At 49.5% G+C, this 24,589-nt stretch overlaps 1 protein-coding gene and 1 pseudogene across 1 annotated transcript; one reads left to right on the plus strand and one right to left on the minus strand.

The window, feature by feature from the left end:
• Nucleotides 1-7,639: 7,639 nt before the first annotated feature.
• LOC120025993 (proline-rich receptor-like protein kinase PERK2) lies at nt 7,640-16,211 on the minus strand. Its single transcript, XM_038970769.1, has 3 exons — nt 16,027-16,211; nt 8,685-8,860; nt 7,640-8,480 (listed from the first exon to the last, which is right to left on the minus strand). Exons 1-3 carry the CDS (start codon nt 16,160-16,162, stop codon nt 7,851-7,853), a joined length of 942 nt encoding a protein of 313 aa, XP_038826697.1. The 5' UTR covers nt 16,163-16,211; the 3' UTR covers nt 7,640-7,850.
• LOC120026222 overlaps nt 16,169-24,589 on the plus strand; it is a 10,423-nt pseudogene continuing 2,002 nt past the window's right edge.

The following is a 24,589-nucleotide window of genomic DNA, read 5'->3' on the forward strand; positions in this document are numbered from 1 at the left end:
TCTGAAGAAAAACTGTCTTTGACAAACTGAACTACATGCTGTTGGGAAGTTATACGCACCACAAAGAAAGATACTGTTTGTTTACCTTTTATTACATGGCATTGGCAAAAAGTAAATCTAACAGTCACTATTGTTTGCCATCGGTGTGGCCTACTGTTGACATTACCATTGTGGGAATTTATTTAAACTTAAACTCTAGGTGGGAAAAACAGTGAACACAGACTGTGTAAAAAAAGAGCACACGAGACACAGGAGTTTACATAGAGAAATATATCTCAGGTTTATTAACCCAATATCGACTTCTTCAGAACTCCATACAGATTCATTATTATAAAACAGTAAGTACACATTGCTTACCACAGAACGTATTGCTGATCAGTCATTACACATGAAAGTCGTTGTGGGACACAAGCACTCCAAACCCTAACCTCAAGTAATAAATAATATAACATTTAGAACTCTGACCGGCTTCTTGTGGAAGACTAGCAGAGAGAAAAACAGAGTGAGATCAGTGTGAACCCGGAGGCCAGACCCCTAGTCTCTGTCAGACTGTTCAGTGTGTGCTTATGGGTCTATCTAAAGAATCATTGTACCCATTCTAATTTCATGCACAAAAAACATCCTTCTTGGAGTTCTATTCTATTCCATAGTGGGGGTCTGGCTCTCAGGCTAGCAGTATGGCACTAGCCTGTTCCCAGATCTGTGTGTGCCGTCTTGCCAATTCCTGCACTGAACAAAAATATAAACGTAACACCTAAAGTGTTGGTCCCATGTTTAATGAGCTGAAATTAAATATCCAATACATTTCATATGCACACATTTGTTTACATCCCTGTTAGTGAGCATTTCTCCTTTGCCAAGATAATACAGCCACCTGACAGGTGTACCATATCAAGAAGCTGATTAAACAACATGATCATTACACAGGGGCACCTTGTGCTGGGGAAAATTAAAGGGAAATCTAAAATGTGCATTTGTGTCACACAACAATTCCACAGATGTCTTAAGTTGAAGGAGTGTGCATTTGGCAGGGTGACTGCAGGAATGTCCACCTATTGCCAGAGAATTTAATGTTCATTTCTCTTCCATAAGCCACCTCCAACGTTGTTTTAGAGAATTTGGCAGTACGTCCAACCGGCCTCACAACCGCAGATCATGTGTATGGCGTCGTGTGGGTGAGCGGTTTGCTGATGTCAACGTCGTGAACAGAGTACCCCATGGTGGCAGTGGAGTTATGGTATGGACAGCCATAAGCTACGGACAACGAACACAATTGAATTTTATCGATGGCAATTTGAATGCACATAAACACTGTGACGAGATTGTGAGGCCCATTTTTTGGGGCATCTGTGATCAACAGATGCATATCTGTATTCCCAGTTATGTGAAATCCATAGATTAGGGCCTAATGTTTCAATTGAGTGATTTCCTCATATGAACTGTAACTCTGTAAAATCTTTGAAACTGTTGCATGTTGCGTTTATATTTTTGTTCAGTATATATAGTCATTGGTGTGACAATGGCCACGTAGTAGTTGGCAGACAGGCTAGTATGGCACCCTCGTGTCTCCTCAGTCATCACCTCTACCAGCCACCGGTGAATCAACCACCCACAGTGGAAAAGCGGTCTCTGGTCTGAGAATACAGCACCAGGAATCTTTATACCTCCTGGTCTAGGTCCCAGGTCTAATCACAACACTGGGGCTGAGCTAACAACCACACAACAGATCCTGGCTGCCAGTTAAGCTCTGCCGTCCCGCCAGGAGCTGGACAACCATCCCGCCAGGAGCTGGACAACCATCTCGCCAGGAGCTGGACAACCATCTCGCCAGGAGCTGGACAACCATCCCGCCAGGAGCTGGACAACCATCCCGCCAGGAGCTGGACAACCATCCCGCCAGGAGCTGGACAACCATCCCGCCAGGAGCTGGACATTAAAAAAAGCTCATAGGACTGTTCAGATCAGCGGTCAAAGAATTTAAACATTACTTGACCGGCGAGAGGGAAGAAGGGGGTAGAGAGAAGGGAAGAAGTGGTGGTGTGAGGGGAGAATAGAAGCTTGGGGAGTGGGTAAAGAAAGGACCGGAGAAGAGGCAAGAAGGGAGGAAGAGAGGAAAGAAAATTAGGAAAGGAAAAGAGGGGAAGGAGGCATGCTAATCTGCCCAGACAGTTAGCTAACAGCCAGCTAGCATCTAGCTAACAGCTAGCTACGCTACCACAGTGCTCTGACTTTGATCATTCGTCAAATGACAATTCACGGTCAGTGTTACTAAATGCTACAGAAGGCTACTTCAGCTGGGGGAAAAAAATAATCAGAGAGAAATGTTCTTTGAGGTCAAATCCAAGCAATGTTTTTATTGCCATTTCAATGTCTTCCTAGTAAAACGTCTTAGTCTAAAGAGATATACATTTTTATCTCCGGTAAGTATTCTCACAGAGGCTACTTTATACATGTGTTCCATAATAGGCATCCTCGCTTACTCCAATTACACACAAAATAGCAGACAAACGCCTGTTTCTTCATATACAGTAGTATTTACAGTAACATAATACAAGCAGGAAATATATAACATCTCTTCGCCTGTCACAATAACCCGTTGATAGACGCGATTGTCATAAATGGAAGCCCGTTTCACAAGAGAACACATAACAAAAAACAGAATATTATTACTTTTCAAATAAATACAACATTTCTAAGTAGTCGAACAATGCTTTCCTAACATCACCGTTCCCAGTACACAGACTAGGAGCATCACAACCAACCAGTGGCTAGAATGCCATCCAGACCAGTGCTGTAACGGAACCAGTAAGACCCAATTCTACAAGTGACCTATGTGAACCAGCAGTCAGGTCTAGGGTTTCTGTGTGAAGAAGTGTGTAAGGCCACACCCACCATAGACTTAGAAAATCCTAGAATAGATGACCCCATTCAATACCCTGTACTAAGGGGCTTGTGTCAGTTCTATTCATTCTAATATGTGCTATACTCTTAAAATTCAGGTATGAACTCTTCCCTGTGGAACAGAATAAATACTCAGTCCTACCTCGCAGTTTGTGATTTTCTTACCAAATTCATGTGTGTAAATCAATCTTTTATCAAGTTGTTTTCCTTCATGTTGACAGTTGCTTGAGTTACTTCATTGTCAGTTCATTTATCTCTGGGGCTCAAGATCGGTAGATTTTCATGATAGCAGCGTTATATATCTGGTCTGCCCTCCATCCATAAAGAATGCATGGTGAAGGAGACACACAGTCATCTCTAAACTCTGTGTCCATTCCTCTGAAGGAGAGCCCAGTCCTACAGTTCCTCTATATGTGTTATAGACACCATATCTACCCATAAACAGCAAGCCTGGGCACAGAGCATGTAACAATTTCACTAATACATACAATAAAACCTACATCACATTGAATCTGAATGGTCAATTGTGGATCCCCTGTTTTGGAATGTCATTTTTGGAGTACATACAACATAAATGGGAAGGGAACATTGTGGTAGAGGTGGCATGCCTTTTTTCAGGTCATTAGCAGTGCCAACCACCACTCACTGACTGTAACATCACACAATAAAACTCTCAATTCTAAAGTTCATTGTGACATCACAAATTGGAACTTTGAACTCCATTGTGACATCACCCCTGAAAACAGTGAATTCTATATTCCATTGTGACATCACACAGTAACACTCGGAACTCTAGACTCCATTGTGACATCACTCCAAGGCAACCAATAATGTTAAACCACAGTGTCTCAGAAACCCAAGTGCTATTCCACTGCTTATGTGAGATGAAATAAACAGGAAAAGAAGCTAGTATCATAGTGGAATTGAGCTCTGTTCACAGTTAGGTGTGTGAGTGTGTAGGTGCTAGGGGGAGTTGGTTGCAATACAGTAGTAAAGTCTGTTCTGGAGTGTCAGTGTCATCATTCACAGTACATGGAGTTTTGAAAGTTTTCAACAAAATAAAATCTATAGAATATAAAACATTTGACATCAAATAAATCTCTCTCTTATATATATACACACACACAAAGTAATATGTAATGCAAAATAAATATTACTATTTATATTTAAATAATTCATAATATAATACACTTCACATCTCTGGTCAGGAGGTGGGTCTGTGTTAAACAAACCCACCTGTTAGTCAATCAGTCAGCCAACTCCTCCCTTCCAGTAATCCCACCCCCACCCCAGCCTGATAGGCCTGACAGGGTCAGGTAATCAATCACTTCTAGTGTGTTTCATTCCACAAAAATCCCAAAATGAGATGCAGCCCAGGAGGTACACACACAAATCCTTACTCTCCTGTTGAGCCCTTGTGTAAACAGACCCCAAACGCAACAATCGCCATCTTTAACAATCATCTACTCACAACCTTCTAGTTCAGTTTTTGGGGAAATCTTCATCTTTGGGAAAAAAAGAAAGAACAGACAAACAAAAATAAACAAAAAAACGAACCAAGATTCTAGGACTCCCTCATGAGAATGTTCCATTGTTCCATTGTCATGGAAACTGGGCATGTGGGAGGGGAGTGGGACAGAAGATTTTTAGAGAGAACACACAGGTACAGATATGTGGGTGAGGGTTCACAGTGAACACTAAGCTAAAAATGCATGACTCTCTCAATATTGCTACATTTCTCCTTAAAAACATATTTTTCAGGTCATATTATATATTTTACCCAAAACCTGAGGGCAGAGGATTAACACATACTATAAACATGCTATAGGCTGGGGTGTATATCACCCCCTCTTCTATCCTCCTCACCCACATAGCTGATCCCAGGCTGTGTCTGCAGCATCCGTAACGCTGACACACACGCACACACAGACGTATTCACACACAGACAGAACCGTATGACAGAGACTAGATACATCACGCATGGCCTCCGCACTGCGTAACGCACCAGTGTTCCTGGTCTCTTTCTTCTCCCATCTTGAGAGGAGGGTGGGAGGATAGGGGACAGAGGAGGGTGGGAGGATAGGGGAGGGTGGGAGGATAGGGGACAGAGGAGGGTGGGAGGATAGGGGTCAGGGCAGGGTGGGAGGATAGGGGTCAGAGGAGGGTGGGAGGATAGGGGTCAGGGCAGGGTGGGAGGATAGGGGACAGAGGAGGGTGGGAGGATAGGGGACAGAGGAGGGTGGGAGGATAGGGGACAGAGGAGGGTGGGAGGATAGGGGTCAGGGCAGGGTGGGAGGATAGGGGACAGAGGAGGGTGGGAGGATAGGGGACAGAGGAGGGTGGGAGGATAGGGGTCAGGGCAGGGTGGGAGGATAGGGGACAGAGGAGGGTGGGAGGATAGGGGTCAGGGCAGGGTGGGAGGATAGGGGACAGAGGAGGGTGGGAGGATAGGGGTCAGAGGAGGGTGGGAGGATAGGGGTCAGGGCAGGGTGGGAGGATAGGGGACAGAGGAGGGTGGGAGGATAGGGGACAGAGGAGGGTGGGAGGATAGGGGACAGAGGAGGGTGGGAGGATAGGGGTCAGGGCAGGGTGGGAGGATAGGGGTCAGAGGAGGGTGGGAGGATAGGGGTCAGGGCAGGGTGGGAGGATAGGGGACAGAGGAGGGTGGGAGGATAGGGGTCAGAGGAGGGTGGGAGGATAGGGGTCAGGGCAGGGTGGGAGGATAGGGGACAGAGGAGGGTGGGAGGATAGGGGTCAGGGCAGGGTGGGAGGATAGGGGACAGAGGAGGGTGGGAGGATAGGGGTCAGGGCAGGGTGGGAGGATAGGGGACAGAGGAGGGTGGGAGGATAGGGGACAGAGGAGGGTGGGAGGATAGGGGACAGAGGAGGGTGGGAGGATAGGGGTCAGGGCAGGGTGGGAGGATAGGGGTCAGGGCAGGGTGGGAGGATAGGAGACAGAGGAGGGTGGGAGGATAGGGGTCAGGGCAGGGTGGGAGGATAGGGGACAGAGGAGGGTGGGAGGATAGGGGTCAGGGCAGGGTGGGAGGATAGGGGACAGAGGAGGGTGGGAGGATAGGGGTCAGGGCAGGGTGGGAGGATAGGGGACAGAGGAGGGTGGGAGGATAGGGGTCAGGGCAGGGTGGGAGGATAGGGGACAGAGGAGGGTGGGATGATAGGGGAGGGTGGGAGGATAGGGGACAGAGGAGGGTGGGAGGATAGGGGACAGAGGAGGGTGGGAGGATAGGGGACAGAGGAGGGTGGGAGGATAGGGGTCAGAGGAGGGTGGGAGGATAGGGGTCAGGGGAGGGTGGGAGGATAGGGGTCAGGGGAGGGTGGGAGGATAGGGGACAGGGGAGAGTGGGAGGATAGGGGACAGAGGAGGGTGGGAGGATAGGGGTCAGGGCAGGGTGGGAGGATAGGCATCAGAGGAGGGTGGGAGGATAGGGGTCAGAGGAGGGTGGGAGGATAGGGGTCAGGGCAGGGTGGGAGGATAGGGGACAGAGGAGGGTGGGAGGATAGGGGTCAGGGCAGGGTGGGAGGATAGGGGACAGAGGAGGGTGGGAGGATAGGGGAGGGTGGGAGGATAGGGGACAGAGGAGGGTGGGAGGATAGGGGACAGAGGAGGGTGGGAGGATAGGGGACAGAGGAGGGTGGGAGGATAGGGGTCAGAGGAGGGTGGGAGGATAGGGGTCAGAGGAGGGTGGGAGGATAGGGGTCAGGGGAGGGTGGGAGGATAGGGGTCAGGGGAGGGTGGGAGGATAGGGGACAGGGGAGAGTGGGAGAGGAGGGTGGGAGGATAGGGGGCAGAGAAGGGTGGGAGAATAGGGGACAGGGGAGAGTGGGAGGATAGGGGTCAGGGGAGGGTGGGAGGATAGGGGACAGGGGAGAGTGGGAGAGGAGGGTGGGAGGATAGGGGACAGGGGAGGGTGGGAGGATAGGGGACAGGGGAGGGTGGGAGGATGGGGGACAGGGGAGAGTGGGAGGATAGGGGACAGGGGAGAGTGGGAGGATAGGGGACAGGGGAGAGTGGGGGGATAAGGGACAGGGGAGAGTGGGAGAGGAGGGTGGGAGGATAGGGGTCAGGGGAGGGTGGGAGGATAGGGGACAGGGGAGAGTGGGAGAGGAGGGTGGGAGGATAGGGGGCAGAGGAGGGTGGGAGAATAGGGGACAGGGGAGAGTGGGAGAGGAGGGTGGGAGGATAGGGGACAGGGGAGGGTGGGAGGATAGGGGACAGGGGAGGGTGAGAGGATGGGGGCAGAGGAGGGTGGGAGGATAGGGGACAGGGGAGAGGAGGGTGGGAGGTTAGGGGTCAGGGGAGGGTGGGAGGTAATAGGGGACAGGGGAGGGTGGGAGGATGGGGGCAGAGGAGGGTGGGAGGATAGGGGACAGGGGAGAGTGGGAGGATAGGGGACAGGGGAGAGTGGGAGGATAGGGGACAGGGGAGAGTGGGGGGATAAGGGACAGGGGAGAGTGGGAGAGGAGGGTGGGAGGATAGGGGGCAGGGGAGGGGGGGAGGATAGGGGTCAGGGTAGGGTGGGAGGATAGGGGACAGGGGAGAGTGGGAGGATAGGGGACAGGGGAGAGTGGGAGGATAGGGGACAGGGGAGAGTGGGAGGAATAGGGGACAGGGGAAAGTGGGAGGATAGGGGACAGGGAAGAGTGGGAGGATAGGGGACAGGGGAGGGTGGGAGGATAGGGGTCAGGGGAGGGTGGGAGGATAGGGGACAGGGGAGGGTGGGAGGAATAGGGGACAGGGGAAAGTGGGAGGATAGGGGACAGGGAAGAGTGGGAGGATAGGGGACAGGAGGATTCCCATAATGCACCTTGCTCCTTAGAATCCTCCAGTGCTCCAGGGATAGTGTCAGTCAGGGCCAACAGAACTTGAGAACGGAATGTGTGTGTGTATTTATTTTAACACATCTTAACAAACCCCCCCGCAGGGGTAGTTGTCAGATGGTGCTCTCGGTGTGTGCGTGACTGATGGTGTGCACATGTGTGTGCGGGTGTTGGTGTGTGTGAGGGTGTTGTGTGTGTGTTTGTGGGTAGCTGGGCCTGCGTGTGCCACCCAGGCAGTTCTGCAGCTGCTCAGAGAGCAGAGAGGTCATCTCACCTGGCCCATTCTCCCCCCCTGGCCTCGCAGAAGGGGGGGGTTTGGGGGGGAGCGAGGTGAGGGGATGCGGCAGGTGGGGGAGAGAGGATGATGAGGAAGATGGAGGTGGGTGAGGGGTGCGTGCACCCGAGAAGGGGGAAGGGGTTGTCTTGGGCAGAGATGTGCCTTTTGTGGAAGGAGGGGTGGATTGGGGCAGGGGCTGGGCCGGGCGTGGATTGACTTGGGTGGGGGTGGTGGTTTGGGGTAAGGGGGTACGGTCGGTGGGAGGAGGGGTGGGCTGTGGGATGGCAAGGGGGTGTTTGAAGGGTGGGGTGGCCAAGGGGAGAGGGGTGCGGGGAAGGGCTGGGGTGGTGATGGGCGGCAGGGATGCGGAGGTGCTGTCCAGGTGGGGGTGGCTCCCCTCGGGTGACTGGGGGGTGCTGTCCAGCCTGGACGCCAGCAGACCGTTCTGGTACTGGGAACGAGTGATCTGAGGAGAGGAGAAGAAAGCGACAGAGTGTTAGGAGGAGGAGAGAGTATAGAGAGACCAAGGCCCTGTTAAAAAACAAACCCTCACCCAAGTATGTGCGACTACTAGACAGAATAGTGCTGTCAGCATGAAGGTGACTAAGATATATGTAGAGTTATAAGCAGGTTAAAAGTCAAGGTCAGGGGTTAAAGTTGAGAGTGTTACCTTGACATACTGCAGGTCAGTAAGAGCCCGTACGTAGAAGTCTGGTGTGTACTGGCAGGTGGTGAGCTGCGTGTTGCTAGCGGTTACCGAGCTGCATTCTCCGGGAGCGCCACGCTCAGTGCAGCTCAGCGACGCCGAGCGGTTCAGACCACTGCTGTGAGTAGGAGAACGGAACTCTGGGATACGGAGAGGGAGAGAGAGGGTGAGCTTGGGATAATACACCTACACACATTCACACAAGAACACACACATTCACTTGCACCCACATGAATGCATGCACACACACACACACACACACGTTAGGTAAACACATACATGCATGCACGTGCAAGACAGAGGAGAACACAGGAGAACAGAGGAGAGGAGAACAGAGGAGAGGAGAACAGAGGAGAGGAGAACAGGGGAGAACAGAGGAGAGGAGAACAGAGGAGAGGAGAACAGAGGAGAGGAGAACAGGGGAGAGGAGAACAGGGGAGAGGAGAACAGGGGAGAACAGAGGAGAGGAGAACAGGGGAGAGAAGAACAGAAAAGAACAGAAGAGAGGAACAGGGGAGAAGAGAACAGGGGAGAGGAGAACAGGGGAGAAGAGAACAGGGGAGAAGAGAACAGGGGAGAAGAGAACAGGGGAGAAGAGAACAGGGGAGAAGAGAACAGGGGAGAAGAGAACAGGGGAGAGGAGAACAGGGGAGAGGGGAACAGGGGAACAGGGGAGAGGAGAACAGGGGAGAGGAGAACAGGGGAGAGGAGAACAGGGGAGAGGGGAACAGGGGAACAGGGGAGAGGAGAACAGGGGAGAGGAGAACAGGGGAGAGGAGAACAGGGGAGAAGAGAACAGGGGAGAGGAGAACAGGGGAGAAGAGAACAGGGGAGAAGAGAACAGGGGAGAAGAGAACAGGGGAGAGGAGAACAGGGGAGAGGAGAACAGGGGAGAGGGGAACAGGGGAGAGGGGAACAGGGGAGAGGGGAACAGGGGAGAAGAGAACAGGGGAGAAGAGAACAGGGGAGAGGAGAACAGGGGAGAGGGGAACAGGGGAGAAGAGAACAGGGGAGAAGAGAACAGGGGAGAAGAGAACAGGGGAGAAGAGAACAGGGGAGAGGGGAACAGGGGAGAGGGGAACAGGGGAGAAGAGAACAGGGGAGAGGAGAACAGGGGAGAAGAGAACAGGGGAGAGGGGAACAGGGGAGAGGAGAACAGGGGAGAAGAGAACAGGGGAGAAGAGAACAGGGGAGAAGAGAACAGGGGAGAGGAGAAACAGGGGAGAGGAGAAACAGGGGAGAGGAGAAACAGGGGAGAGGAGAAACAGGGGAGAGGAGAACAGGGGAGAGGAGAACAGGGGAGAGGAGAACAGGGGAGAGGAGAACAGGGGAGAGGAGAAACAGGGGAGAGGAGAGGAGAGGAGAGGGGAACAGGGGAGAGGGGGAGAGGGGAGAGGAGAACAGGGGAGAGGAGAACAGGGGAGAAGAGAACAGGGGAGAAGAGAACAGGGGAGAGGAGAACAGGGGAGAGGAGAATAGGGGAGAGGAGAAACAGGGGAGATGAGAAACAGGGGAGAACAGAGTAGAACAGGGGAGAACAGAGTAGAACAGGGGAGAACAGGGGAGAGGATAACAGAAGAGAGGAGAACAGAATAGAGGAGAACAGAGGAGAGGAGAACAGAGGAGAGGAGAACAGGGGAGAGCAGAACAGGGGAGAGGAGAACGGCGGGGAGGAGAACGGCGGGGAGGAGAACGGGGGAGAGGAGAACAGGGGAGAGGAGAACAGGGGAGAGGAGAACAGGGGAGAGGAGAACAGGGGAGAGGAGAACAGGGGAGAGGAGAACAGGGGAGAGGAGAACAGGGGAGAGGAGAACAGGGGAGAGCATGATTGTAGAGTAGAATCTCATGGCTCTGACAGCAGTAATTCAGACACAGATGAAGTTAGGGAGACACCACAGTGTGGTATAAATCACTGGATGGATGCTGGAGTTTAGTGGACACACAACACAAAGGCATGCAGACACACATGATACGCACCAACGTCAGCGGCCACTACAGCCATGACACAGACACAGACACAGACACACACACACACACACACACACACACACACACACACACACACACACACACACATACACACATACATACATACATACATACATACACATATAATATAGGCCTGAACAGCAACACACACACACAGACGTGGTGTCACACACAGCAGCAGAGAGCAACAGGTATATATACAGTGGGGCAAAAAAGTATTTAGTCAGCCACCAATTGTGCAAGTTTTCCCACTTAAAAAGATGAGAGAGGCCTGTAATTTTCATCATAGGTACACTTCAACTATGACAGACAAAATGAGAAAAAAAATCCAGAAAATCACATTGTAGGATTTTTAATGAATTTATTTGCAAATTATGGTGGAAAATAAGTATTTGGTCAATAACAAAAGTTTCTCAATACTTTGTTATATACCCTTTGTTGGCAATGACAGAGGTCAAACGTTTTCTGTAAGTCTTCACAAGGTTTTCACACACTGTTGCTGGTATTTTGGCCCATTCCTCCATGCAGATCTCCTCTAGAGCAGTGATGTTTTGGGGCTGTTGCTGGGCAACACGGACTTTCAACTCCCTCCAAAGATTTTCTATGGGGTTGAGATCTGGAGACTGGCTAGGCCACTCCAGGACCTTGAAATGCTTCTTACGAAGCCACTCCTTCGTTGCCCGGGCGGTGTGTTTGGGATCATTGTCATGCTGAAAGACCCAGCCACGTTTCATCTTCAATGCCCTTGCTGATGGAAGGAGGTTTTCACTCAAAATCTCACGATACATGGCCCCATTCATTCTTTCCTTTACACGGATCAGTCGTCCTGGTCCCTTTGCAGAAAAACAGCCCCAAAGCATGATGTTTCCACCCCCATGCTTCACAGTAGGTATGGTGTTCTTTGGATGCAACTCAGCATTCTTTGTCCTCCAAACACGACGAGTTGAGTTTTTACCAAAAAGTTCTATTTTGGTTTCATCTGACCATATGACATTCTCCCAATCTTCTTCTGGATCATCCAAATGCTCTCTAGCAAACTTCAGACGGGCCTGGACATGTACTGGCTTAAGCAGGGGGACACGTCTGGCACTGCAGGATTTGAGTCCCTGGCGGCGTAGTGTGTTACTGATGGTAGGCTTTGTTACTTTGGTCCCAGCTACTTGATGGTAGGCTCTGTACTGGCTTAAGCCAGTACTGTACTGGCTTATGACAGTCCTCTATCATCTTTCTAAGTGGGAGAACTTGCACAATTGGTGGCTGACTAAATACTTTTTTTGCCCCACTGTATATATATGCAACACAAACATAAGGAAACACAAAGACACAGGTTGGGTATGATTGACTGATGATTAGAGGAGGAAGTGGTTATATACGGATCGGGAGTGATGGGGACCAATCAACAGCCAGGACCAAGGGTGATGGCATCATGGCTACCAATCAACAACCAGGATTCTGTGGCGTTTGATCTCCTTGAGTTTTCATGGCCCTGGGATCTGCCTGCCATGCAAACGAGGCTCTGATTGGCTTGGCGGGAGGGGGAAGGGGTCTGGACATTATGAGTGTATGTGTGTTGGTTAGGGGAGGTAGGGTGAAGGAGTGTGTAGCTCGTTCCTTCTAGGCACACTTCTGAAAACATTGGATAGGCCCACCTTGTCTTTGGGTAGGCTGGGTCAAACTGGCCTCGTATTGCCTGTACCCATCTACTCTTTTTAGATCTACACAAGTGCCTAGGGGAATGGTCTAGGGAACTATTAGTTATAGGAAGTAGTGAGGGTCAGAAGTAGAGCAGTGATCATAGAACTCTAATTCAATGCTAGTGACAGGATCGGGTAGTAGTGGCGCAAGGTAGAAGATGGCCTTTAACCACAGATCTAGGATCAGATTACCCAAAATGTAACCAGTAGGTCAATGAGAAAACATCTGAACCTAGACCAGTGGTTAAGGCAACTATGTAGAAGGGGTCAGGGGTTAAAGGTCAGAGATGAGAGGTAGTGCAGTGGAGCAGTGGCTCCACCTAGAGCCCCATCCAGCAAGTTCCTTCCATCCTCCTTCCGTTTCCTCAATCTGTACTGTGTAGTCCAGCAGTTCCAAAGGTCCAAAGAAATTGGTATCACTCATTCTAAGTCCCTGACCCTGCTCCAAATTCATGAAAATACTTTTCCTCCCTACTGTCCTATCTTCCACACTTCCTCCCTACTGTCCTATCTTCCACACTTCCTTCCTACTGTCCTACCTTCCATACTTCCTTCCTACCTTCCATACTTCCTCCCTACTGTCCTATCTTCCACACTTCCTCCCTACTGTCCTATCTTCCACACTTCCTTCCTACTGTCCTACCTTCCATACTTCCTTCCTACTGTCCTACCTTCCATACTTCCTTCCTACTGTCCTACCTTCCATACTTCCTTCCACGTTACTGATCTAACATAAGGTTGGTGAAACCACTACTGAGGAAAGTAGATAAGCTATTATTCCAAGGAAGAAACCAAGGAAGAAAGGAAAGATGCATAATATATAACTTGTAAATCCTAACCTTATTGGAATAGGACCCGTCAACGGTACTAAACTGAGTAATGTTGTCCCAGGCTCCTCTGCTCTGTCCTGCTGACTGGGGACAAACCCACTAATGTGACCTGATGTGGCACACGGTCTGTTAGCATCACATACTGTATAGGACTCAGCTGTCAGCATCCGCAATTACCAGGCAGAGTAAGAACTGCACCACATCACTCAGTCACTCCTAGTGAGAGATGACTGCAGAGGAGCGGCTTGTCCACCAAACCATGAATAATTCAATACCATCCCACTCCACTGAGAGCGTAGTGGAGCGTAGATATGAGTTATGCTGAAATAGAGTTATTAACTAGCATTAGTGCTGCTGACTGTTATCTCGACCGGCATTCAATGTTTAGACAATTTGTATTTTTTTTGCAGCGTTCAGTCTGGTTTGACCAGGCTACTGTGAGTCTGCTATCAAGCTCTGGAAAAAAGCATTAGAGGATTGAGGGCCTGATTAGATTACTAAACCTTTGTAACTCCTGGTTTCCAGAGGGAATAAAACCAGCAGAGAAGGAATAGATCTTGGGAGTTAAGAGTCGTTTGGGAGTTAAAATGTTTTAGTGTTTTACTCTACTTAAAACAAAAAAACAACAGGCAATTAGTTTAACTGCCCCTGTATGTAAGGTATAGATATTCAGGTGGATCTCCACGCTGTTTGTCTATCAGGTTGTACTTGCTGGAGCAGGGCTCTGAAGAAGAGGATGATGGGAGGGAAACTTAAATGTGATTTTGGCATATAAACTGACCCCACCCCCCTCCCCCATGTTACCCGCCCCTTAGGGTGGTTGGTTCTTTACCTGGAAAGCGAGAGAACAGAGAGAATCTCTTAAGGGAGAGGCGTCGTGGAGGGGGAGACGCCACTGAGGGGGAGAGAGGGGGAGTGACGGCTGAGAGAGGGGTGGGCAGAAGGGGGGGAGAGAGAGATGCTCTCGTTTACTCATCGGTAGGCAGTAACAGCACTGTAGGAGTTAAATCTGCCTCTCTCGCCCAGACTGACCTGAAGACACACAAACCTTTCTCCTTCACAGAGCACTTTGACATGATCACCTCTATACATCATATACATTTAGTGAACAATACATTGAGTCTGTGTCTAAAATGGCACCCTATTTCCTACTATAGTGCACTACTTTGGCCAGGGTTAGCCACATAGGGCTCTGGCCTAAATTAGTGCACTACATTGAGGATAGGGTGCAATATCAGCTTCGCCCTGAGTGACTCATCATTTTCAAAGGTCAACGAAGGCCTGCTGTCAGATTGGAGGCAGACAGACCAATGGTAGGAACTTAACTGAGTGACATCAGACACTGATGTGAGTTGGACAGTTTGACATGTAGGCAACAGTACAGCACACAGCATATAGCACATGCATACACATTATACACAGAGAACACTATTACAGAAAGATATTAGACAGAGACAGAGGGAGAGAGAGAAGAGAACCCGTTTGTCCTGTAACAGTAATATTTGGGTTTAACTTTAAAAGGCTTTCGACAACCAGAACCTACTCTGCTAATGTCTGAATGTGTAGCGCCATCTACAGGACTAGTTACACTACTGACAGCATAGAAAGCCTAACTTAATTCCATTTTATGACTCTCAGTACACTGATTATATTGTCAAATCTTTAAGGGAGGCTGCTGGTCATACTGGTATCTGACCACTAGGTGGAAGCAGTGTTTATAAAGAGATCTGGTTTCCAAGATACATTTATCTCCTATTTCAACAACTCCAGCTCATGTGGGACTAAACACTGCTCTCTGTATCAGGGATTGTGTGTCACACGTTAAGTTCCGATACTACCCATAGTTGGTATCACAGTTCCAGCCCTGTGGCATCATCACCTTCCTGCCAACTAAGTCCTCTCACACACACACACCCCACCCTAGTCATTGGCACATAAACACCTTCCCCTCCTCCTTTAAGGGTGACAACGGTGTGTGTTTCCTTCTACCTGTTTAATACATCATCTGTAGATCACATTTCTGTCTTCTGTTGGATCTCCTAAGACATAGGTGATTACACACACACCACAGGGGGCTGGTGGGAGAATGGACTCGTGGTAATGACTGTAGCGGGATCAGTGGTATGGGATCACATGGTTTCCAGGTGTTTGATACCATTCCATTCGCACCGTTCTGGATATTATTATGAGCTGTCCTCCCCTCAGCAGCCTCCTGTGGGGCTGCATGTGAGTTTTGCCAACACACACACACACCTCATTGGGAGTTTTGCCAACACACACACACATCATTGGGAGTTTTGCCAACACACACACACCTCATTGGGAGTTTTGCCAACACACACACACCTCATTGTGAGTTTTGCCAACACACACACACCTCATTGTGAGTTTTGCCAACACACACACACCTCATTGTGAGTTTTGCCAACACACACACACCTCATTGTGAGTTTTGCCAACACACACACACCTCATTGGGAGCTGTGGACAGTGCTAGTAGCAGCACTATCTACTCTGGTGTGTGTGTGTGTTGGAGTTGAACATTTATGGATGTTGGTCAGTGAAGCTGGTGTTTCAGAAATAAAACATAACCACACTAGAAAAACAGAAATACTGTCTGAACCAAGTTTATTGTTTGTATTCCTGCCACTGTGTTTGACAGAGAAAGTTAGAGAGAAAGTTAGAGAGAGAGAGGTTTTGTGTTTGTCTTGACAGTTTGTATGTGTGCATTGCTTGTCTTTTGTCTGATCATATACTGTATACAGTACACTACGTGTGTGTGTGTCTGCTCACCCAGTGATGCTGTGCTAAGTGCCATGACTCCATAGTATGAGAAGGGTCCTGTCTCAAACTTCATGTTCTCGTTTCCAGCCTCCACCTCCACTCGGCCCTGAGGAATACACAGTAACGTACACAGTAACGCACGCATTAACGTATGCAGTAACGTACACAGTAACGCACACAGTAACGCACACAGTAACGCACACAGTAACGCACGCATTAACGCACGCAGTAACGTACACAGTAACGCACACAGTAACGCACGCATTAACGCACGCAGTAACGCACACAGTAACGCACACAGTAACGCACACAGTAACGCACACAGTAACGCACACAGTAACGCACACAGTAACGCACACAGTAACGCACACAGTAACGCACACAGTAACGCACACAGTAACGCACACAGTAACGCACACAGTAACGTACACAGTAACGCACACAGTAACGCACACAGTAACGCACACAGTAACGTACACAGTAACGTACACAGTAACGTACGCAGTAACGTACACAGTAACGTACACAGTAACGCACGCATTAACGTACACAGTAACGCACGCATTAACGTACACACACCCAGTGACCCAAATAAAGATAGGTACCCGCACACTGATGAGTACACCTTGAGTATGTGCAGTAAAACTTCAAGAGCATTCATCAGTGTGCAAGTACCTACCTTCATGTCATACACATGAACACACCCAGAGAGACATACAGTGTCTACTGTTTCAGTGTTGTGTGATCACTGATCGACCCACAAAGGCCGGAATCTTAACTACATTAATATTCCATGCATGATTTACACGGTCAAGTTAAGCCTGAGCATCTGATAGGATTTCTGCCCAGGATTATGGATTTATGGGATTATTATAACATGATAATTATGGATTCTTATTATTCTATTTCTACTGCTAGAGTGATGTCTGATCTATCTGCTACGTTTCTTTGAGCTCTCCTAACAGGGTAAAAGAAAACCCTGGCAATCTCATCAATATTATATCACAGTGCAGGTGTGCATGCTGAGGCTCCAGCGTCTCACTCTGAGGGTTTAATGGCAACCCACCCTGGCTCAACACATCCCAATCAGGGTTCATTTTGGCAGCTATTCGTTTTAGTCTTTGTCACATTTTAGTCATTTCATCCTTCATTAGTTTTAGTTATTATCAGTCGACTAAAACTCTGGAGAATTGTTGTCTAGTTTTAGTCAAAGACATTTTAGTCACATAAAATCAGTGCATGTTTTTCCTATTAACTAATGAATATTTAGGCAACCTCTAACTTCCATCACGTTCACATTCAGATAGTCCAACTTGGCCTCGTATAAATTAGCTGGCAACATTGATATTGTGGCAGATTGTAACCAACGCCAGCCACAATTAACCACATAGGCTATAAAGCCTTGGCTACAGGTTAAACAATTAACAATTCAGATTTTCTTCCCATCATACCCGTTAGGGGGGGGGGTAAGCGTTTCCAGAAATCCCAGAAGTATTGCTGTACTCCTAGTATAGCTATCGTTTTCCCCATAGGAAGAAACAGACACACGGCTGACTTTAAAAACAGCAGAGGGAAAAGGGCACAGACACACGGCTGACTTTAAAACAGCAGAGGGCAAAGGGCACACGGCTGACTTTAAAACAGCAGAGGGCACAGACACACGGCTGACTTTAAAAACAGCAGAGGGAAAAGGGCACAGACACACGGCTGACTTTAAAACAGCAGAGGGAAAAGGGCACAGACACACGGCTGACTTTAAAACAGCAGAGGGCAAAGGGCACAGACACACGGCTGACTTTAAAACAGCAGAGGGCAAAGGGCACACGGCTGACTTTAAAACAGCAGAGGGCACAGACACACGGCTGACTTTAAAACAGCAGAGGGCACAGACACACGGCTGACTTTAAAAACAGCAGAGGGCACAGACACACGGCTGACTTTAAAAACAGCAGAGGGCACAGACACACGGCTGACTTTAAAACAGCAGAGGGCACAGACACACGGCTGACTTTAAAACAGCAGAGGGCAAAGGGCACACGGCTGACTTTAAAAACAGCAGAAGGCAAAGGGCACAGACACACGGCTGACTTTAAAACAGCAGAGGGCACAGACACACGGCTGACTTTAAAAACAGCAGAGGGCACAGACACACGGCTGACTTTAAAAACAGCAGAGGGCAAAGGGCACAAGGCTGACTTTAAAAACAGCAGAGGGAAAAGGGCACAGACACACGGCTGACTTTAAAAACAGCAGAGGGCACAGACACACGGCTGACTTTAAAACAGCAGAGGGCAAAGGGCACACGGCTGACTTTAAAAACAGCAGAGGGCACAGACACACGGCTGACTTTAAAAACAGCAGAGGGAAAAGGGCACACGGCTGACTTTAAAACAGCAGAGGGAAAAGGACACACAGCTGACTTTAAAAACAGCAGAGGGAAAAGGGCACACGGCTGACTTTAAAACAGCAGAGGGCACAGACACACGGCTGACTTTAAAAACAGCAGAGGGCACAGACACACGGCTGACTTTAAAACAGCAGAGGGCACAGACACACGGCTGACTTTAAAACAGCAGAGGGCACAGACACACGGCTGACTTTAAAACAGCAGAGGGAAAAGGGCACAGACACACGGCTGACTTTAAAACAGCAGAGGGCACAGACACACGGCTGACTTTAAAAACAGCAGAGGGCACAGACACACGGCTGACTTTAAAACAGCAGAGGGCACAGACACACGGCTGACTTTAAAACAGCAGAGGGCACAGACACACGGCTGACTTTAAAACAGCAGAGGGCACAGACACACGGCTGACTTTAAAACAGCAGAGGGCACAGACACACGGCTGACTTTAAAACAGCAGAGGGCACAGACACACGGCTGACTTTAAAAACAGCAGAGGGCAAAGGGCACACGGCTGACTTTAAAACAGCAGAGGGCACAGACACACGGCTGACTTTAAAAACAGCAGAGGGCAAAGGGCACACAGCTGACTTTAAAAACAGCAGAGGGCACAGACACACGGCTGACTTTAAAAACAGCAGAGGGCACAGACACACGGCTGACTTTAAAAACAGCAGAGGGCACAGACACACGGCTGACTTTAAAAACAGCAGAGGGCACAGACACACAGCTGACTTTAAAAACAGCAGAGGGCACAGACACACGGCTGACTTTAAAACAGCAGAGGGCACAGACACACGGCTGACTTTAAAAACAGCAGAGGGCAAAGGGCACAGACACACGGCTGACTTTAAAAACAGCAGAGGGCACAGACACACGGCTGACTTTAAAAACAGCAGAGGGCAAAGGGCACACGGCTGACTTTAAAAACAGCAGAGGGCAAAGGGCACAGACACACGGCTGACTTTAAAACAGCAAAGGGCACAGACACACGGCTGACTTTAAAACAGCAAAGGGCACAGACACACGGCTGACTTTAAAACAGCAGAGGGCACAGACACACGGCTGACTTTAAAACAGCAGAGGGCAAAGGGCACACGGCTGACTTTAAAACAGCAGAGGGCAAAGGGCACACGGCTGACTTTAAAAACAGCAGAGGGCACAGACACACGGCTGACTTTAAAAACAGCAGAGGGCACAGACACACGGCTGACTTTAAAAACAGCAGAGGGCACAGACACACGGCTGACTTTAAAAACAGCAGAGGGCACAGACACACGGCTGACTTTAAAACAGCAGAGGGCAAAGGGCACACGGCTGACTTTAAAAACAGCAGAGGGCAAAGGGCACACGGTTGACTTTAAAACAGCAGAGGGCAAAGGGCACACGGCTGACTTTAAAAACAGCAGAGGGCAAAGGGCACACGGCTGACTTTAAAAACAGCAGAGGGCAAAGGGCACAGACACACGGCTGACTTTAAAACAGCAGAGGGCAAAGGGCACACGGCTGACTTTAAAACAGCAGAGGGCAAAGGGCACACGGCTGACTTTAAAAACAGCAGAGGGCAAAGGGCACAGACACACGGCTGACTTTAAAACAGCAGAGGGCAAAGGGCACACGGCTGACTTTAAAACAGCAGAGGGCAAAGGGCACACGGCTGACTTTAAAACAGCAGAGGGCACAGACACACGGCTGACTTTAAAAACAGCAGAGGGCAAAGGGCACACGGCTGACTTTAAAAACAGCAGAGGGCACAGACACACGGCTGACTTTAAAACAGCAGAGGGCACAGACACACGGCTGACTTTAAAACAGCAGAGGGCACAGACACACGGCTGACTTTAAAACAGCAGAGGGCACAGACACACGGCTGACTTTAAAAACAGCAGAGGGCACAGACACACGGCTGACTTTAAAACAGCAGAGGGAAAAGGACACACGGCTGACTTTAAAAACAGCAGAGGGCAAAGGGCACACGGCTGACTTTAAAACAGCAGAGGGCACAGACACACGGCTGACTTTAAAACAGCAGAGGGAAAAGGACACACGGCTGACTTTAAAAACAGCAGAGGGCAAAGGGCACACGGCTGACTTTAAAACAGCAGAGGGCACAGACACACGGCGGACTTTAAAAACAGCAGAGGGCACAGACACACGGCTGACTTTAAAAACAGCAGAGGGCAAAGGGCACAAGGCTGACTTTAAAAACAGCAGAGGGAAAAGGGCACAGACACACGGCTGACTTTAAAAACAGCAGAGGGCACAGACACACGGCTGACTTTAAAACAGCAGAGGGCAAAGGGCACACGGCTGACTTTAAAAACAGCAGAGGGCACAGACACACGGCTGACTTTAAAAACAGCAGAGGGAAAAGGGCACACGGCTGACTTTAAAACAGCAGAGGGAAAAGGACACACGGCTGACTTTAAAAACAGCAGAGGGAAAAGGGCACACGGCTGACTTTAAAACAGCAGAGGGCACAGACACACGGCTGACTTTAAAAACAGCAGAGGGCACAGACACACGGCTGACTTTAAAACAGCAGAGGGCACAGACACACGGCTGACTTTAAAACAGCAGAGGGCACAGACACACGGCTGACTTTAAAACAGCAGAGGGAAAAGGGCACAGACACACGGCTGACTTTAAAACAGCAGAGGGCACAGACACACGGCTGACTTTAAAAACAGCAGAGGGCACAGACACACGGCTGACTTTAAAACAGCAGAGGGCACAGACACACGGCTGACTTTAAAACAGCAGAGGGCACAGACACACGGCTGACTTTAAAACAGCAGAGGGCACAGACACACGGCTGACTTTAAAACAGCAGAGGGCACAGACACACGGCTGACTTTAAAAACAGCAGAGGGCAAAGGGCACACGGCTGACTTTAAAACAGCAGAGGGCACAGACACACGGCTGACTTTAAAACAGCAGAGGGCACAGACACACGGCTGACTTTAAAAACAGCAGAGGGCAAAGGGCACACAGCTGACTTTAAAAACAGCAGAGGGCACAGACACACAGCTGACTTTAAAAACAGCAGAGGGCACAGACACACGGCTGACTTTAAAACAGCAGAGGGCACAGACACACGGCTGACTTTAAAAACAGCAGAGGGCAAAGGGCACAGACACACGGCTGACTTTAAAAACAGCAGAGGGCACAGACACACGGCTGACTTTAAAAACAGCAGAGGGCAAAGGGCACACGGCTGACTTTAAAAACAGCAGAGGGCAAAGGGCACAGACACACGGCTGACTTTAAAACAGCAAAGGGCACAGACACACGGCTGACTTTAAAACAGCAAAGGGCACAGACACACGGCTGACTTTAAAACAGCAAAGGGCACAGACACACGGCTGACTTTAAAACAGCAGAGGGCACAGACACACGGCTGACTTTAAAACAGCAAAGGGCACAGACACACGGCTGACTTTAAAACAGCAGAGGGCAAAGGGCACACGGCTGACTTTAAAACAGCAGAGGGCAAAGGGCACACGGCTGACTTTAAAACAGCAGAGGGCAAAGGGCACACGGCTGACTTTAAAAACAGCAGAGGGCACAGACACACGGCTGACTTTAAAACAGCAGAGGGCACAGACACACGGCTGACTTTAAAAACAGCAGAGGGCACAGACACACGGCTGACTTTAAAAACAGCAGAGGGCACAGGGCACACGGCTGACTTTAAAACAGCAGAGGGCAAAGGGCACACGGCTGACTTTAAAAACAGCAGAGGGCAAAGGGCACACGGTTGACTTTAAAACAGCAGAGGGCAAAGGGCACACGGCTGACTTTAAAAACAGCAGAGGGCAAAGGGCACACGGCTGACTTTAAAAACAGCAGAGGGCAAAGGGCACAGACACACGGCTGACTTTAAAACAGCAGAGGGCAAAGGGCACACGGCTGACTTTAAAACAGCAGAGGGCAAAGGGCACACGGCTGACTTTAAAAACAGCAGAGGGCAAAGGGCACAGACACACGGCTGACTTTAAAACAGCAGAGGGCAAAGGGCACACGGCTGACTTTAAAACAGCAGAGGGCAAAGGGCACACGGCTGACTTTAAAAACAGCAGAGGGCACAGACACACGGCTGACTTTAAAACAGCAGAGGGCAAAGGGCACACGGCTGACTTTAAAACAGCAGAGGGCAAAGGGCACACGGCTGACTTTAAAACAGCAGAGGGCACAGACACACGGCTGACTTTAAAAACAGCAGAGGGCAAAGGGCACACGGCTGACTTTAAAAACAGCAGAGGGCACAGACACACGGCTGACTTTAAAACAGCAGAGGGCACAGACACACGGCTGACTTTAAAACAGCAGAGGGCACAGATACACGGCTGACTTTAAAACAGCAGAGGGCACAGACACACGGCTGACTTTAAAAACAGCAGAGGGCACAGACACACGGCTGACTTTAAAACAGCAGAGGGAAAAGGACACACGGCTGACTTTAAAAACAGCAGAGGGCAAAGGGCACACGGCTGACTTTAAAACAGCAGAGGGCACAGACACACGGCTGACTTTAAAACAGCAGAGGGAAAAGGACACACGGCTGACTTTAAAAACAGCAGAGGGCAAAGGGCACACGGCTGACTTTAAAACAGCAGAGGGCACAGACACACGGCGGACTTTAAAAACAGCAGAGGGCACAGACACACGGCTGACTTTAAAACAGCAGAGGGAAAAGGACACACGGCTGACTTTAAAAACAGCAGAGGGCAAAGGACACACGGCTGACTTTAAAAACAGCAGAGGGAAAAGGACACACGGTTGACTTTAAAACAGCAGAGGGCAAAGGGCACACGGCTGACTTTAAAACAGCAGAGGGCAAAGGACACACGGCTGACTTTAAAACAGCAGAGGGAAAAGGACACACGGTTGACTTTAAAACAGCAGAGGGCAAAGGACACACGGTTGACTTTAAAACAGCAGAGGGCAAAGGGCACACGGCTGACTTTAAAACAGCAGAGGGCAAAGGACACACGGCTGACTTTAAAACAGCAGAGGGAAAAGGACACACGGTTGACTTTAAAACAGCAGAGGGCAAAGGGCACACGGCTGACTTTAAAACAGCAGAGGGCAAAGGACACACGGCTGACTTTAAAACAGCAGAGGGAAAAGGACACACGGCTGACTTTAAAAACAGCAGAGGGAAAAGGACACACGGTTGACTTTAAAACAGCAGAGGGCAAAGGGCACACGGCTGACTTTAAAACAGCAGAGGGCAAAGGACACACGGCTGACTTTAAAACAGCAGAGGGCACAGACACACGGCTGACTTTAAAACAGCAGAGGGCACAGACACACGGCTGACTTTAAAACAGCAGAGGGCACAGACACACGGCTGACTTTAAAACAGCAGAGGGCAAAGGGCACACGGCTGACTTTAAAACAGCAGAGGGCAAAGGGCACAAGGCTGACTTTAAAAACAGCAGAGGGCACAGACACACGGCTGACTTTAAAACAGCAGAGGGCACAGACACACGGCTGACTTTAAAACAGCAGAGGGCAAAGGGCACAGACACACGGCTGACTTTAAAACAGCAGAGGGAAAAGGACACACGGCTGACTTTAAAAACAGCAGAGGGAAAAGGACACACGGTTGACTTTAAAACAGCAGAGGGCAAAGGGCACACGGCTGACTTTAAAACAGCAGAGGGCAAAGGACACACGGCTGACTTTAAAACAGCAGAGGGAAAAGGACACACGGTTGACTTTAAAACAGCAGAGGGAAAGGACACACGGTTGACTTTAAACAGCAGAGGGCAAAGGGCACACGGCTGACTTTAAAACAGCAGAGGGCAAAGGACACACGGCTGACTTTAAAACAGCAGAGGGAAAGGACACACGGTTGACTTTAAAACAGCAGAGGGCAAAGGGCACACGGCTGACTTTAAAACAGCAGAGGGCAAAGGACACACGGCTGACTTTAAAACAGCAGAGGGAAAAGGACACACGGCTGACTTTAAAAACAGCAGAGGGAAAAGGACACACGGTTGACTTTAAAACAGCAGAGGGCAAAGGGCACACGGCTGACTTTAAAACAGCAGAGGGAAAAAGGACACACGGTGACTTTAAAACAGCAGAGGGCAAAGCCACAGGCTGACTTTAAAACAGCAGAGGGCAAAGGACACACGGCTGACTTTAAAAACAGCA

Source organism: Salvelinus namaycush, chromosome 31 (genome assembly GCF_016432855.1).
Source record: "Salvelinus namaycush isolate Seneca chromosome 31, SaNama_1.0, whole genome shotgun sequence".
Classification (NCBI taxonomy): domain Eukaryota; kingdom Metazoa; phylum Chordata; class Actinopteri; order Salmoniformes; family Salmonidae; genus Salvelinus; species Salvelinus namaycush.

Excerpts from the sequence above, each read along its gene's own strand:
- LOC120025993 (XM_038970769.1), bottom strand. The coding sequence starts at position 16,162 with ATGCGTGCGTTACTGTGTACGTTACTGTGTATTCCTCAGGGCCGAGTG. Across the intron at positions 8,861-16,026 it reads ACTTAGCACAGCATCACTGG|AGTTCCGTTCTCCTACTCAC; the intron begins GTGAGCAGACAC and ends TCCGTATCCCAG. Across the intron at positions 8,481-8,684 it reads CTGACCTGCAGTATGTCAAG|ATCACTCGTTCCCAGTACCA; the intron begins GTAACACTCTCA and ends TCCTCTCCTCAG.